Source organism: Micromesistius poutassou (genome assembly GCF_964030765.1).
Source record: "Micromesistius poutassou genome assembly, chromosome: 13".
In the NCBI taxonomy this organism is placed as follows: Eukaryota; Metazoa; Chordata; class Actinopteri; order Gadiformes; family Gadidae; genus Micromesistius; species Micromesistius poutassou.
The window spans coordinates 9,904,072-9,918,922 of record NC_140283.1 but is presented as its reverse complement, the minus strand read 5'-3'; the positions used below and the strand labels follow the sequence as shown (position 1 = coordinate 9,918,922).

At 48.2% G+C, this 14,851-nt stretch overlaps 1 protein-coding gene across 1 annotated transcript in view; it reads left to right on the top strand.

Annotated features, from left to right (window-relative positions):
* Positions 1-14,646, top strand: part of LOC311357851 (UPF0606 protein KIAA1549) — a gene marked incomplete at its 5' end in the record, with an annotated part of 34,416 nt that extends 19,770 nt beyond the window's left edge. Inside the window, 11 exons of the mRNA XM_084477874.1 lie at positions 782-966; positions 4,950-5,173; positions 5,982-6,118; positions 8,009-8,214; positions 9,589-9,818; positions 10,272-10,416; positions 11,076-11,411; positions 12,581-12,654; positions 13,390-13,538; positions 13,928-14,064; positions 14,276-14,646. Coding sequence (XP_084334000.1) covers positions 782-966; positions 4,950-5,173; positions 5,982-6,118; positions 8,009-8,214; positions 9,589-9,818; positions 10,272-10,416; positions 11,076-11,411; positions 12,581-12,654; positions 13,390-13,538; positions 13,928-14,064; positions 14,276-14,473 — 2,021 coding nt within the window. The 3' untranslated portion in view covers positions 14,474-14,646. The remainder of the gene's footprint in view (positions 1-781; positions 967-4,949; positions 5,174-5,981; positions 6,119-8,008; positions 8,215-9,588; positions 9,819-10,271; positions 10,417-11,075; positions 11,412-12,580; positions 12,655-13,389; positions 13,539-13,927; positions 14,065-14,275) is intronic.
* Between the last annotated feature and the right edge of the window lie 205 nt (positions 14,647-14,851).

Sequence of the window (14,851 nt, the reverse complement as noted above, 5' to 3'; positions counted from 1 at the left end):
CTGGTCTGCTACCAGATTTCAGATGGTTCATCTAAATCTAATCCGATTTTAGATTGTTAATATAAACACTTGATTTGTGAGACTAGCTAAACCCTTACTTCTCCCGACAACAAACCTATTGATTCCTATAAGGAAAGTGAGGTTCAGAATTTAAAGCACTTGTCAGGCTGTAGTTGTGGCAACAAAATGCAGCCCATGTATCTATTTACTAATTAGACCCCTCAGGTCACCTTAAGGTCCACTTAAATGTTGATATAATGTATGATGGCCAAAGAATTGATGGCTTAGCATTCTAGCTGAATGTCTACCCATTAAATATATAAACAACAGGGTGGAAGAGTAATGACATCCACTTTCACAGCTGTAGCCAGGAGTCTCCTCAGGATGGACCCCAGAGGAAGAAGAAGAAGATACTAATTCAGGATCACGGCAGCATGGGCTTAGAGACATCACCCATGCCGTTACCACACAGCCTTATTTCTTTCAATTAACCTGGATTAAGGATTACGATTAGAAAACAGAAATACAGGCGACCTACGTAGCAAGACAGAACGAATGTGCAACGTTGTTTTCCATCAAGGCTTTGATTAAGGATTTACCATGCCAAGACAAACAAGAGGGTGACCTTTAAGGTCATTCAAACGAAAAAAAACTCTAATGAAAAGAAAAGAAGAGCGTGTTACTCTCTGTGTTTCACTGCCGTCAACATACACTTTCTCCCTCCCTCCCTCTCTCCCAACCCCTCTCTCCCTCCACCGCTCCCTCCCTCTCCCTCCCCCAGCCGTAGAGAAGGTGGCGTCCCAGCCCCCGGACGCGGAGAACACGGTGCTGTGGATCGTCATCGGGGTGGTCATCCCCCTGCTGGTGGTGATCGTCATTGTCTCCATCCTCTACTGGAAGCTGTGTCGCACCGACAAGCTGGAGTTCCAGCCCGACGCCATGACCTCCATCCAGCAGAGACAGAAGGTAGTGTCCCAGCCCGACCCCCACCCCAGGGGAGAGGCCTGGGGAACGCATTGGATCCACCTAGGGGATGTGTTCGCATGCGCTCTCGTTATGTGTGTCTGACCACAACAAGGGAGAGAAATTTCTGCTCTTTCATGCTCTTTTTTTCTGTTCTCAATAGGACGGCTGGTTGCCCTTTCTCTCTTTGGGTTTGTTTTGAAGTGAGGAAGGTGTTTTGTGTGAGGGGATTTTCATTAATGGAACAACCCTACTTTAAAAGTGGGATGTGTACGGGCTTCTCTACTGTCACTTTCTTTAGTCCAGTATATATTTCATGACATGTAAGGCTTCATATACATTTTGTGTTTTTTCAATTCAGTTACATGTCTGTACCAATAACAACATAGACTAGCTGTCACTCGCTCTCTGTTATCTTTTTTCTAGACGTTATCTTAAGTGGTTTTGACAGCCATTTCAGTCCATTCTCCCACTTTATTTAGAACAGAGAGATAGTTGTTATCAAGAGCCCTGGCTCCTGTGAGTCTGCTCCCATACCAGGGATTTATCTCTCACATCTTGACCCATGGCCCCACTTCCCCCCATGGGTCCTGACTGTTGAAACATGTATGACTTATGTATGGTATAGGGTTCTACTCACTTGTAATACTGTTACACGTTGAGAGAAGACCTTTCCCTTCCCTCTGGATGAAATATATAAAAGCACCTAGAGATTAGATCATATTTTATGCATTTTATTCAAATTATATTATGCCTATGTCAATATTATGCAATATTTATATTTATAAAAATACCACAAGTCAGAATCCATGCATTCGATTCGGGACTCGGGACTAGATTTCAAGTTGATCTAGCGTCCGCCTTACAAAGTGAAATGTATTGGGATTGGGATGAGATCAGTGGAGTGTGCTACTCCAATCCAATATCAAGCAGCCCAACACTCTGCTCAGATACAGTGTTTAATCCATCTCCTGTCTGGGCTGTTTGTCCTCAGCCGCCCTCAATGCAACTCTTGATCACAGAAGGAAAAACACTGGTAACTCCTATGGCGTTAACAACTCCCCAAACAGTCAGACCACTCCTCTGGGACAGTGCCATCTCTGACCGGTCATTGCACCTACTCTTTCTAATAAGCCCAAAAGAAGTTGAGGTGATGCTGCTTTGCAACACAAACTAATCACCAGTCACTTGCACCTGGTTGGTACTGCGACCTGATGGGCCACGATTGATGACTCAAATCAATCAAAACAGTCCCTCCCCTTCCACTGGCCTCCATGGGCCCCCATGGAGAGGATTTAGCAAGTCACGAAAGACATGTCGTAAAACGATGAAGTCAGTCACTCTCTGTTTACCTCAATGCAGCTCACGCAGGGTAGTTCACATCAATCATATTTGAACAAATAATGCAGCTTCCCTCATGCTGAAGTTATAATGGTCATCTGGAAAGAGTGAAAGAGAGAGAGAGAGAGAGAGGAGAATACGACCATGAGGGCGACTATAGGGGAGAGATGAGAAATCTGTGAGAGAGAGTAGAATCTAAAGGAGGCTGCAGAGAGAGAGAGACCTCTGCATCTCCACTGCAGTGTAAGCAGACTTTAGTCCTCAACCCATTTACAGCCTTTCTCTCCCTAACACACCGGTGCTGTCTCCATCCACACACAGTCTAGCAGCTCCTTCGGGGAGCCCAGGACCCCACTTCCACAGACAGGCATAGGGTATAGTGAGGAGGAGGAGGAGGAATATGAGGAAGAAGAGGAAGAAGAAGAGGAGGAGGAGGAGGCTGAACGGGGGAAGGTACATCGTAGCATCTGGTAGCATGTAGACGTAGTAGAAGACATGTGTTACGTTTACTGCCACACTGATATTACATTCTGGCTCTATATAGAATGTATATATTTATATATATATATTTATGCCATTAATTATTAGTGTAAGTAATTAATACTGTTAAAAAGTTCAAGTAATAGTTAAAGGTGCAGTGTGTAGAATTTAGTGGCATCTAGCGGAACAGACTTGACCATATTCATTGCTATGTTTAATTTGTGTATGATCCCATGAAGATAAGAATCTTTGTGTTTTTGTTACCTGAGAAGAAGCCCTTTATGGTTACATAGGGATAAATGGCTAAATGCTATTTTACGTGTAAGCTATGACCAAAAGTCGTACAGACTAAATCACTTTATACAATTGATCAATCTATCAAAAAAAAACATCACTGGAGACTTGGTTGCTTGATGCTGTCACCATCATTCATTTTGGAATACCTACTGGCACCTTACAGGCCAGGGCAGGCCAGTGTAGCCTCACTGGTAGATGCCTCTAAATACTACACCATGTACCTTTAAGTGAGCTTAACAAACGACTAAAGCCCACTTTTTCCAAGACTCCAACCACAAAAACAAATACTATCCACTTGGTTGTAGATGTCCCTGTAGCCCACTGCTGTAGCTCATAGTGGATACGTGATGCCTAATGCTTTATTAATGACATGCAAATACTGATACAGGGGAGTATCAGATGCTATCATGTTAAATGTAGTACAACGTTCAAAACAAAGCCTAGTGTAGCCTAGATACCCCTAGTCCCTTTGTTTTCTTCATTTAGATATACACAAAGGTATAGTCAGCAATTGACCTTTGTTTAGGCAGTGCAGTTCACCATGCTTTTTTTCCCCACAATCACTGCCTCCGCCCAGGGCTATGAGCTTTTAACCAAAAGGATCAAACCGCAACCACCACTACCACAATGTACCGTACATAAGATCAGCACAGAGGAAGAAGAGGAGGAAGAAGAGGAAGAGGAGGAAGAAGAAGAAGAGGAGGAAGAGGAAGATGAGGAGGGAGAAGAGGAGGAAGAGGATGATTACAGCAGAAAAGAGGAAACAAAGAAAAATACAGTTGGGGTGCAAAGGCCAACGCCAGATCGCACACCCACTGCCAGAACCCGTCAAAAGACCAGGAGGGATGAGGACTCGTACAAAGCCAGTCCCGCGGGGCGAAAGGCCAAGGAGGAGGTACACTCTGTCGTCAGAGCGACCAGAGCTCCTTTTCAGCGAGCACACCCATTTAGGATAGTCAACGTTTCCCCCAGATGATGATGGCTACTTACTGGGCTCAGTCAATCCACCGTGTTGGCAACATGATACCGGCTCATGGTGCTTTAATACACATGGGTTGGATGAACTGCGCACTCTAACAGGCCATCATCCCCCAGTAATAGATACAGTCGTAGTAATAGATGTGATCGGAACGGCTGTAGAGTAGAGCATCAAGATAATGCAATGAATGAAGCAGTAGTTTCCCCCCTTCCCCTGGGAGGTATTTTCTATTCTGCTGCGTGGTGATTCATAACTAGTGGTTGTATAGATGAACACTCGTTGTGTGAATGGTGTGCTTTAAAATAGCTGTGCTATTGATTTCTGAGACTGCTTTCCCCTTGCAAAAGCTCAACGTGTTTATATTCTGTGTGAGGGAAAGGAGTGTGTAGTGCCGCACAAAAAGTCGTGCTTGATGACATTTATGTCATCCACATCTCTTACACAGGCATGATATTACTCTTTTTATTCCAAAAGTGATCCCATTGTATGCTTATTGGAGTATTGTGCACTGAGTAGTGAGAACAAAGTATGATGAAATGTATGCTAACTGAAAACACACACATATATCACTTTTCCTTTCACCACTATGAAGGCTGTTTTAACGACACAATGGCTTCACACTCAAATAGCCTCACTGGTGTAAGTCCCTTTCCTGCAAACGCACAATGGTCAGCTACTGACTCAGAAATCACAAAGCAGTTCCGTGCGCCCCCCCCCTCTCTCCACTCTCTCTCTTGGTGTGCTCCCTTGTCTTTCAGTCTGGCTGGCCGTCGGCCCATCTGTCTGCGTATATGTCTGTCTGTCTGTCTGTCTCCCTTCACACTTCCATTGCGTCATAACATTACCTCATAACATTACCGAAAACACTCTCCCTCCCGTCTGCGACCAGTTGCCGGCCCCCACGGTGAAAGGCTTCGACTTTGCCAAGCTGCACCTGGGACAGCACGGCAAGGATGACATTGTGGTGGTCCAGGAGCCTGGACCCCAGGGGCCCCACCCTGCGCCCGGCAAAGAGGGCCTCCACCCGCCCGAAAACAGGGAGATCCCCGTCCCCACGTCCAAAACGTCCGTCTCCTCCGTCAAGGCGTCACTCAGCGGCCGCCGACGAGAGAGGTGGGTGGGAGGAGGGTCCTTCTAGATGAACCAATGGTTATTAAACCAATGAATGGATGAATATAACCAGACAAATAGTTTTTTTGTTTTTATGTGCTCCATTGAAGAGTAATGATGCCATTTCAAGACCATCGAAGGGTCTACACAATGCATTAGTGTGCAAGGACGGTTTGTTCCTGCTTATGCGCTTGTTATATTCATCATTCAAGTACATTCACCTATTTCAAAGTACCATTCATTTCAGTTTGTTTTCTTTGTCCCTCGCCTTGTTGCAGAGATGCCTCTTGATGCTATTATTTCGCTTTCGAGCTGCTCCCAACTGTGTTTTTATAAGTAGTCTGAGCAGTGGTCTGCCACACAAAAGCTCCTGACAGAACCAGGGATTAATTATTAATGCAGCAGGGCATTTCCCGGTCATTCATGTTATATACTGTCTGGTTTGTTTGGTAACTAATATGTTGTAAATGTGACTAGAGTGATGAGATATTATGAATATATCGCCTTAAAATGTGGTATGAAGCATTTTGTTTTTTTATGGAAATTGTTAAAAACCACAATTGAATACCTTATACATTTACCTTTAAAGCCTGCCTCATGCATACTGGAAATGCCAGAGTCACAGTTGAAAGCATAGCGTTTTCTAAACTGGCATTTCCTAGATTGATAGCTCCGCGGATAACCCTTGTGTTAAAAGAGATGTTTTATGGATGACACTGACGGTAAGTGTGTTTGTGAGTTTCTCACGTTTTCCATTATTCATGTGTGTGTGCGTGTGTGTGTGTGTGTGTGTGTGTGTGTGTGTGAGCAGGATCTCGCCGTCGGACGGGGACTCTGTGGTGAGCGACGGCTCCAGTGGGAGGGACTCTGGGGAGGATCCTCGGCGAGGACAGGTCACGCCCAGCGACAGCAAGCAGGCGCGCAGAACACCCATCAATGTTGCAAACGGTAAAGTGACCATGGCAACTGCGGTGGTCGTCAGCACCCCGCACACAACGCACGAGACACGAGAGGGGCCATAGGAAGAGGTGTGGGAGGGGCGTGTGTGTGTGTGTGTGTGTGTGTGTGTGTGTTTGTGCGCCTGTGAGTGTGTGTGTTTGCGTGTGTGCACGTGTGTGTGTGTGTGTGTGTGTGTGCAATAGAATGAAGAGTAGAGTGGGGATATGGCCTGCAGACAGAAGAGACAATAATATGAGTAGAGGTCAATTGTAGTTCAACTTTTGGGAAAGGAAATGAAGAAAGCGGCTTTGTCTGTATTTGTCCGTTTACCCTCTCTCTATATACATAGAAATAAGTATGTAGCGAGAGGCAGTGGAAGGCCACTAAATGAATGGGTCTGTGCAGTCTGCAGACCAAGAAAGAGGGGGTGGTCGGGTGATAAAAGCGAGGAGTAGTGAACATAAGAGAGCAATGGCTGTCAGTGCATCTGACAGCCTGGAGATCGAGTCTGATCTGCCCCTGGAGTGACATGAGGCCCGGTGTAGCAAGCAGAAGCAGGGCCCAGACACAGTCTGAAGCTACAAGCCTAGCAGCTTTCTGCCCCCTGTCTCTCCTCTCATCCCCCCTCCACCCAGTCACTCGAAGGATCCCTCTGATCTGAAGAAATCCACACCATACATGCTGTATACACTGTGCAGACATCACAGAAACAAGTGTTATATAAACACTCCCGTTTAACACGGCGTATCGAGTCAACAATGAATCCCTGGGATATCTGCCCATCCTGTCATACAGTGTGTAATTTTTTCATTATTTGATTAGCATCTACTGCTGCTAATCGGTGGGATAGAAAAACAACAACACTTTGATCACAAGTGGAATTTCACCCTCTTTGATGAGTCATAGCCCCCCCCTCCCCCACCTTCTCCGCCGGCGGTCTCGCTCTCCCTTTCCCTCTCCCTGTTTCCCCTTCACTCCCCCTCGCTCTATCTCCCTATTCCTCTTCCACTTTTCTATCGGTTTCCTTTTGTTTTCACAGTTATACACACAACCCAGTGAGGTAGCGCTCTGCTCAACGTTGTACTCATTTCTTCATCCCCACAGGAACAGAGTCCTCCATTTTGGATTAATATACAACATGGCCTTTTAATGTCCCTCTCTTGTTCTCTCTTAGCTTGTCATTCTGCTTCCCCTTCACTTTAACTCCTGTGTCCTTTCTTTCTCCTTTTTTTTTTTTTCTTGCAGGCAAAAATAGAATCGGTAAGAGTTTCTCCTCTGTCATTCCTGGCACAATGATCCCCCCCATCCCCATCCCCTAGACCACAGTCATGACCTTTAGCAGCTGCTTGCCTGAGTCTTGTTTCCGCTTTTCTGCTGCTACTTGATGCTGCTGTCGTTCGCACCATCTATCACTGTCCGCCGAGCTGCCAGTCATAGAGGAAATCCAATAACCCTCCCCGCAAACAAAGCCAGACAATTTCGATGTTGAAATTGGGCACACTGTTTAAAAGTAGTTCCCCTTCCCTTCCCCTGTTACCGAGATAAGGTATTCATCATTTGCTGCTTAACCCACAATGTGCTTGTAGTGTATTAAGAAGCAAGTGAAGGGAATGATGTCATGCAGACACTGTGCGGTCTCAATGGGTCTGCCCCCTGGTGGAGAAGTGAACTCACTTTGAAACCAGCATATATGCATATGTATGCATGTATATAGGGCTGTTTCTTAGCTTATTATTTCTCCTGCTCTCTCTCTCTCTCTTGCTGTCTTCCTCTCTCTCTCTCTGTCCTTCTCTCTCTGTCTCTCTCTCTCTCTTTCTCTGTCTTCTCTCTCTCGCTCTCTTCCTCTCTCTTTCTCTCTCTGTCTCTCTCCCTCTGTGTGTCTCTCTCTCCTTCCAACAGGCCCCCCACCCATGAGTGGTTCGGAGCATCCGTCCTCCACGGCGTCCATCTTCGAGCACGTGGACCGTATGTCCCGCTCCATGGAGGCGAGCAGGAGGCTCCCCAACAAGATCCAGCTCATCGCCATGCAGCCCATGGCCGTCCCCCCGCTGCTCAGGCCCAGCGTCAACGGAAAGCTACCGGTGAACCCCCACATGAACAAAGAGGTCGGCCTCTTCCTGCATTAGAGACACACCAAATAAATCAATACCAAAAATTCATATTTATATATTCATGTAGTTCGTATTTTTAAAGTTGTAAGGAGGGAGCAGAAAAGAGCAGGAGAGGAAGATTTTTGATGATAAATACCCCCCCCCCCCCCAAAAAAAAAAACGAAATGCCCCCTTCTATGCCTCACTTCCTCCTTCATTCACACACACCCATAGTACCGCTATGATTACATTGACTAAGTTCCAATTGGTCCACTTGTTCCCTATATAGTGCAATACTTATGCCGGTTTTACACCGCCAGTACCAACTCGACTCGACTCGACTCGCCTCGACTCAACTCGGTTTGGTTGCGTTTCCATCTAAAAAAGTACCTCTTCAATGTGGGCGGGTCATAGAAAAGAACCTCTCCACCATGGGCGGGTCGTCATTAGGTTTTAATCACGGGAGACGCGATTCCCAGGAAATCTGAATCTGATCAAGATTGATTGATCTATTTCCTGATCCCCGGGAAAGGTTATGATGGGAAATAAAATAAAATAAAAAGCGCAATGACTGCGCGTCTATTGTTGTCATACGGTAACGTTGATAGAGGCGAAACTCAAGCCCTAGGAAAGGAACGACACTGAAACGAAACAGCGAAACGCTGATCCTCCGGAGCCGGTCCGTGGACTCCAGCCACGCCGGACACACACAACCACGCCCGACACACATAACGACGCGCAGCCTAACTCTAGCCCCGGGAAAGGAGCGACACACACGGCGAAACGCTGATCAGTGTCCCCCTCGGGAGCGGGTTCGTGGACTCCAACCACGCCGGACACAACTTAACTTGAGTGAATATTCCCATTTACAGCCGCTGGCCAATCAGTTACCAGCAGCCTGTTTACGTCACACAAAAGTACCTACTCCTCTCGCTTGGAACCTCGACGGAGGTAGTACTAAAAAAAAGTACCCGGTACTAGGTACCAGGTACTTTTTTTGCCAATGGAAACGCAAAAAAGGCGTGGCGAGTCGAGTCGAGTCGAGCTGGTACTGGCGGTGGAAAAGCGGCATTAGGGTGCCACCATTCTATAGTGTTCGAAATGTGAGTGTACAAATCTGGTTCCCTTTGCAGTGCACTACATACTACCCATATTGCAGCGTAATATATAAGTGTATATAAGTGTACAACTGATGGAGACTGATTTCCACACTATATCCCATGATGCATAGTGGTTCTCCTTGTCGTCGGAGCCATCCAATTGGAAAGGTTGAGAAATATTTGTGTTATTTGTATGCATGAACATACACTGTGGCACAGGGCGTGCCTTTTAATGGTGTACACATATCATGGCGTATCGCGGACTCACGGCCCCACCGCCTTCCTTCAGATGCAGGTGGCGCTGAGACACAAGTCGGAGATCGAACACCACCGCAACAAGATCCGCCTGCGTGCCAAGAGGAAGGGCCACTACGACTTCCCCGCCATGGAGAACACGTCCAACGGCTTCGGAGACACCAAAGACCCGGGCCGGATCTACCAGAAGGCCCGGCAGCAGATAGACCGGATCCTGGACCCGGAGCTCCACATCCCCTCCCTCTTCACAGAGTCCAAGAAAGGGTGAGGACCCCTCCCCCAGCCCCCACCCCCCAACTCTGATATAGTAGGACCGCTTTATCCTTTAACTAAGTTCTAGCTTCTGACCAGGCAGGAAAATAGGCATCATGTTGATCACGATGATACATAAACAAGAAAGTCTGTAGAAGTTATGAAAGTGGGGTCAAATATCTTTAACACATTGTTCAGTATGTTAACGGCATTCTTGATGGAGCCAGATGAATACCTTACTATCTAAATATTTCATATTTTGACAGTGTAGAAAAGGCTGAGAGTAGTGGTGTTGTTTGTGTTAGTGTGTTGGACCCCCCCCCGCTAAATGGTCAAATAGTATTAGAAAATACACACACTACACAGAGCACCGGGTGTTTACCGGGGTACTGTAGAATGCTCCAGTGTCCAGCATAAAGTTTAAGGTCACCAACGCTGGGCCTTGGTCTCTCTCTCTCTCTCCAGGGGGAGAGGGAGGCGCTCCCCGAGGCAGAGGAGGAAGGACCAGCTGAGCGCGGGCCTGGCGGACGCAGACCGAGACCACCTGATCACCAGCGACAGCGACGCCGTCTACAGAAGGGGTCCCGGAGTCAGCAACGTGGCGTTCGTGGTGGGTACCTCCCGAGGAAGGCTCAAGCTTACCTCAGTCTAGCTGGGGGTGGACAGGATGGTCCAGCAGGGGACCAGAACCATTAGGCTCGGACCCAAAGGTTCTAGGTTTGAACGCTGTTGGCCCCTGTACACACCCTTGAGCAAGATGTCTAACTCTGTCAAATGGAGAGATTAGCAAACACATCCTAAGCACATTTTGTTAATGTGTGATGTCGATTGAATTCAGTTCAGTATTGTTTAAATCCTACCAGCAATTTGACAGATTAATTCTCAATAGAGGTACAAACTAGATGAGATTTCCCTTAAAGTAATAGACAACAGGACCTCAAAATTGAAAATAAAGAGGGTATCCAAATATCTTGTCAGGAAAATGGCAAAAACTATATGAATATCCAAGTCAACCAATAAACTCAGTCTTGAAAAGGCGCAGGATTGTAGATGTGGGGTTTGACCCCAGCCCCCCTCACTGTTTTGTGTAGTTTGTACTTCCTCCAAAGCCTGAAACACTGTAGCTTCGGATTTCTGTTTTCCATCACTTTAATGTTGACTTGTTTCCCTTCAATGCTTCTCTAAGTCTCACTCTCCTCCTTTTTTTCTCCCCCCGTCTCATCTCCTGCCCCTCCCTCCCTCCCTCCCGCCCCTCCCTCCCCACCTTAGTCTGACCCCGACCAGGGTTCCCCGACCCGGAGCCCCTCGCCCAACGACGACGTCTTCCTGGGCCCCTCCTCCCCGCCACTGGGCCACGCCCCTCCCCCACCCCCCTACGCCCCGCCCCAGCCCTCCATCGAGGAGGCGCGGCAGCAGATGCACTCGCTGCTGGACGACGCCTTCGCCCTGGTGTCGCCCACCTCGCAGGGCAGCGCGCCGGGCATCACCCTCCCGGGGGGCGGCGGCAGCGGCCTCCACCACCCGCCGGGCTCCAGTCCGCCGGCGGCCCCGGGCTCCAGGGCCTGGGGCTCCCCCCGCCCGCTGCCCCTCAGCTCCTTCCCCGGGGTGAGTAGCGATGGAAGTTCGATCCTCCTCGCTTACCCTGAACCCTGTAGCGGTCGGCGTGCTTCACGCAGAGGAGAAGTTCAGTGAGGTCGTAGGAACAAAATGACCCTGATTGCGGTAGAAATGGAACAAAGGCATACCTCCCTGAATTTATTTTTTTGACCTTTTGCACCTCAAAAGAAAAACCTGATTTCACCCGTCACCAATGGTGTGTTTAGTGACCAAACCCAAACCACATTTAGAGGACATGTTTGTCTGCAGAGGACTTCTTCGCTCTCGGCCAGCCGAAATATAATCTATTTCTTTTGAAGTACGCTTCCGGCTTTACCCTCCCCCACTGTCAAATCCACCCCTCTCCTACAGGTTGTACTCCATGGACCACATGGGGGGGCAGGGGGGGGTTCTGCCTTCTGTAAGCCCTGTGAGCCTTCGGCAGATTGAGATCTTTGTAAGCTTCAGTCAGTCAGTCTCGGATCGCCCTCTACCTGTCTCACTGCGCAGGAAGCCAAAGGAATGCAAGGTTTTCGGGTGTGTGCGTGGGCTTACAAGTACATCCCCCTCCTACTCACTGGCCCAGCGTCCCACAGCGGGACCGACCCGTAGATCCGCTAGATCTTTATTCCTTTCCACTATGCTTATCGGTTAAGGGTTCTTCCATCTGTCGCTGTCCCTCCCCCACCAGCCACCACCACCACCCCGTGGCCTGTAATCCCTGGCCGACTCTCTCCAACAGCCTCTTATGACCGGCTCTGGGGTTATTCACCCCCGTGTGTAAGCGTGATCAGCTTTACTGCGCTACGCAGAACCGCTTATTCTGCTGTTGAACTGCAATGAATGAATTATACTTTGACTCATGTGAAATGGCATGTTAAGATTACAGTGAAATATAATGTAAAGCACAGCAACAAATGTCACTACGTAGAAATGTGACTAAAATATGAGACATTATTTTAGGGAGCTTGAAATATCAATATTTTGTTGCCATAAAAGTCTGTTTTATTTGCAACGGTTACATTTGTTCTGTCTAATAGGAGGCACAGCGGTGAGTGAGTGATAGATGTACACCGTACACTGTGCACTGGAACGGGGGGGAATCTATGCAGCGTGGGAAACGTAATGATTTTGACCACTTGTTCTTGGCTCTGTTTGTCTGCCCTCTCTCCCCGTAGCCCCTCACCATCGCTCAACCCCCTCACTCACAGAGGTACAACGACCTGGGATTGCCCCCGAGCCTCATACATCGGTGAGTCCTGCTGGATACCATTAGATTCGCCGCCACCCATTTACACCACGGACACCAAAAGGGGTTTCCCATTGATCTGTGTCCTGTTTGGCCTCATTCCTACCTCTGAACCCGGTGAACATGGTTTTTTTTCGCCGATGGGATGGCTCCATTGGGATGGAGCGTGCTGAATAATTGAAGAGGGAATCATCATTATTTCATCGGTCTAATGGATCCGATCCAAGCATGGAAACTACTTAATCTCACACACTATTGGCTTTGGTTGCACACACACACACACACACACACACACACACACACACACACACTCACACCCAGCCCCACAATCCAATAAGTCTATGCCTGTAGTAGGTCATTCATACTAGAGTCAAATGTCTGGAGGTCCATTCATAATGTACCTAGTGTGATCTTAAGATAAGATAGGATATCATTTTATTTTGTGAGTGGTTAAGAAAATGGTCCTTATTAGAGTTGAGTCACACAATCATAAAAATGCGTACAGTATTTACAACAAACAACATACAAAGTCAGTATTTAATAAAAAATAAAATATAGCACCGGAAATATATTCTCCCCTCCCCCAGAACAGCTAAAAACATCATATAATTTGGCCTTTTATTTATTAACCTAATCGACTCTGTTAAGGTGCTGTCTATTTGTAACATATGTCTTAGCAGTTGTCATATGAATCTGAGCTCAGCTCACCACATCTCCGGATCCCTCTCTGTGTTCCAGACAGGGGCTAGGCTCCAGCTTCCTGCCCCCAGGGGAGGCACCAGGAGCTGGGCCCCCGCTGCAGCCTGACAGCCTGTACCCTAGCAAGGGCCACTACGCTGAGGAGCAGCCCTTGTCAGCCAGACCACGACCAGTAGGGGGCACTGCAGGTATGGTAACCCAACCCTCTCACGCACAGACACACACACACACACACACACACACACACACACAGGAAGAGTCTGTTTTGTGTTCTCATTGTAAATCAATGTTCCCCGTACCCATAAGCTAGTTTTACCCATACCTCTCAAGTCAATATCAACAGGCAGAGAGAGCCTGCATCGATCGGGGTTTGGAGCAGTTTGTTAACGGCTGTGTCTTGGATGAGTGGCCCCATCCACCGTCTTAACCCAGAGCCGTAAAGCTGTCAGACCTAAAGTCCTGTTGAATTATTGAAGTCGCCCTTGTCTGCTACGATGATGGAAGTGGGAGTTTGGCATCGGCCGCGACGCAGTGCAGAGACTATGAATAATGTGTGTGTGCTATCTTTCCTATGAAGGCTCCCAGCTCCACCACCTGACGCAGGTGGGTCTGTCCAGCCGGATCAGCAGGGGACCGGTCGGACAGAACGACGTGGTCGGCTGGAGCCATTACCATGACAACGACTACTCCCCTCCAGGCCATGGCAAGGATGTGGTGAGTCCAGCCGACTAGGTCTAGATTTGACTAAAATCTTGTGTTTAACACTTCCAAAAAATACGCTTTGCGGGTAAGTCATGTAAAGTCTGTTGTCCCACGCTATCGATGATTGTGAAAGCTAATTTAGAGTGTTTTGAGTGTTTTCATTAAGCTACAAATTCCTGGTCCATCCTGACCAATTACTGAACACCCACTGTATTTCCCCCAGATGCCCCGGAACGGTATCAGGGAGCCCTCCGCACCGCCGGCCCACCAAGACACGCCCGGGCTGGGCTACCCCTCGGCCCCGGAGCCCCTGGACGCCTGCCCGCCCACCCACTCCTCGGCCTCCCTGATCAAGGCCATCAGGGAGGAGCTGCTGCGGCTGTCCCAGAAACAGGCGGCGGTGTCCAGCTACCACAGCTGAGGCGGCTCCCTCCCCTACCACCACCCAGACACACCCGCCCCTAGTGAACCCCAGCCACTCGCCGCCTCACCAGTCATGCCACTACCTGCCCTGCCTTGGTTCTCTGTCTGCCTTTGTCTGTTGATGCTTCCCATGGAAGTCTCTGACTGCGAAAGACATGCGGGCTGACCCATGCCTGAGCCCCGGCCCATCCGCTAGACTGAAGGAAAGCAAGGCAGTCGTCACCAGGTGTATGTCCCACTGACATATAGTGAGTTGAGTCATGGGACACATTGTTTGATACAGTATTTTATGACGGTAGCATGATTGAAGCAGTGTCACGACTCACTGCTTGTGAGCTGCTGTTTTGTGGGCAGTGTCTAGAACATTCTGGTGAAT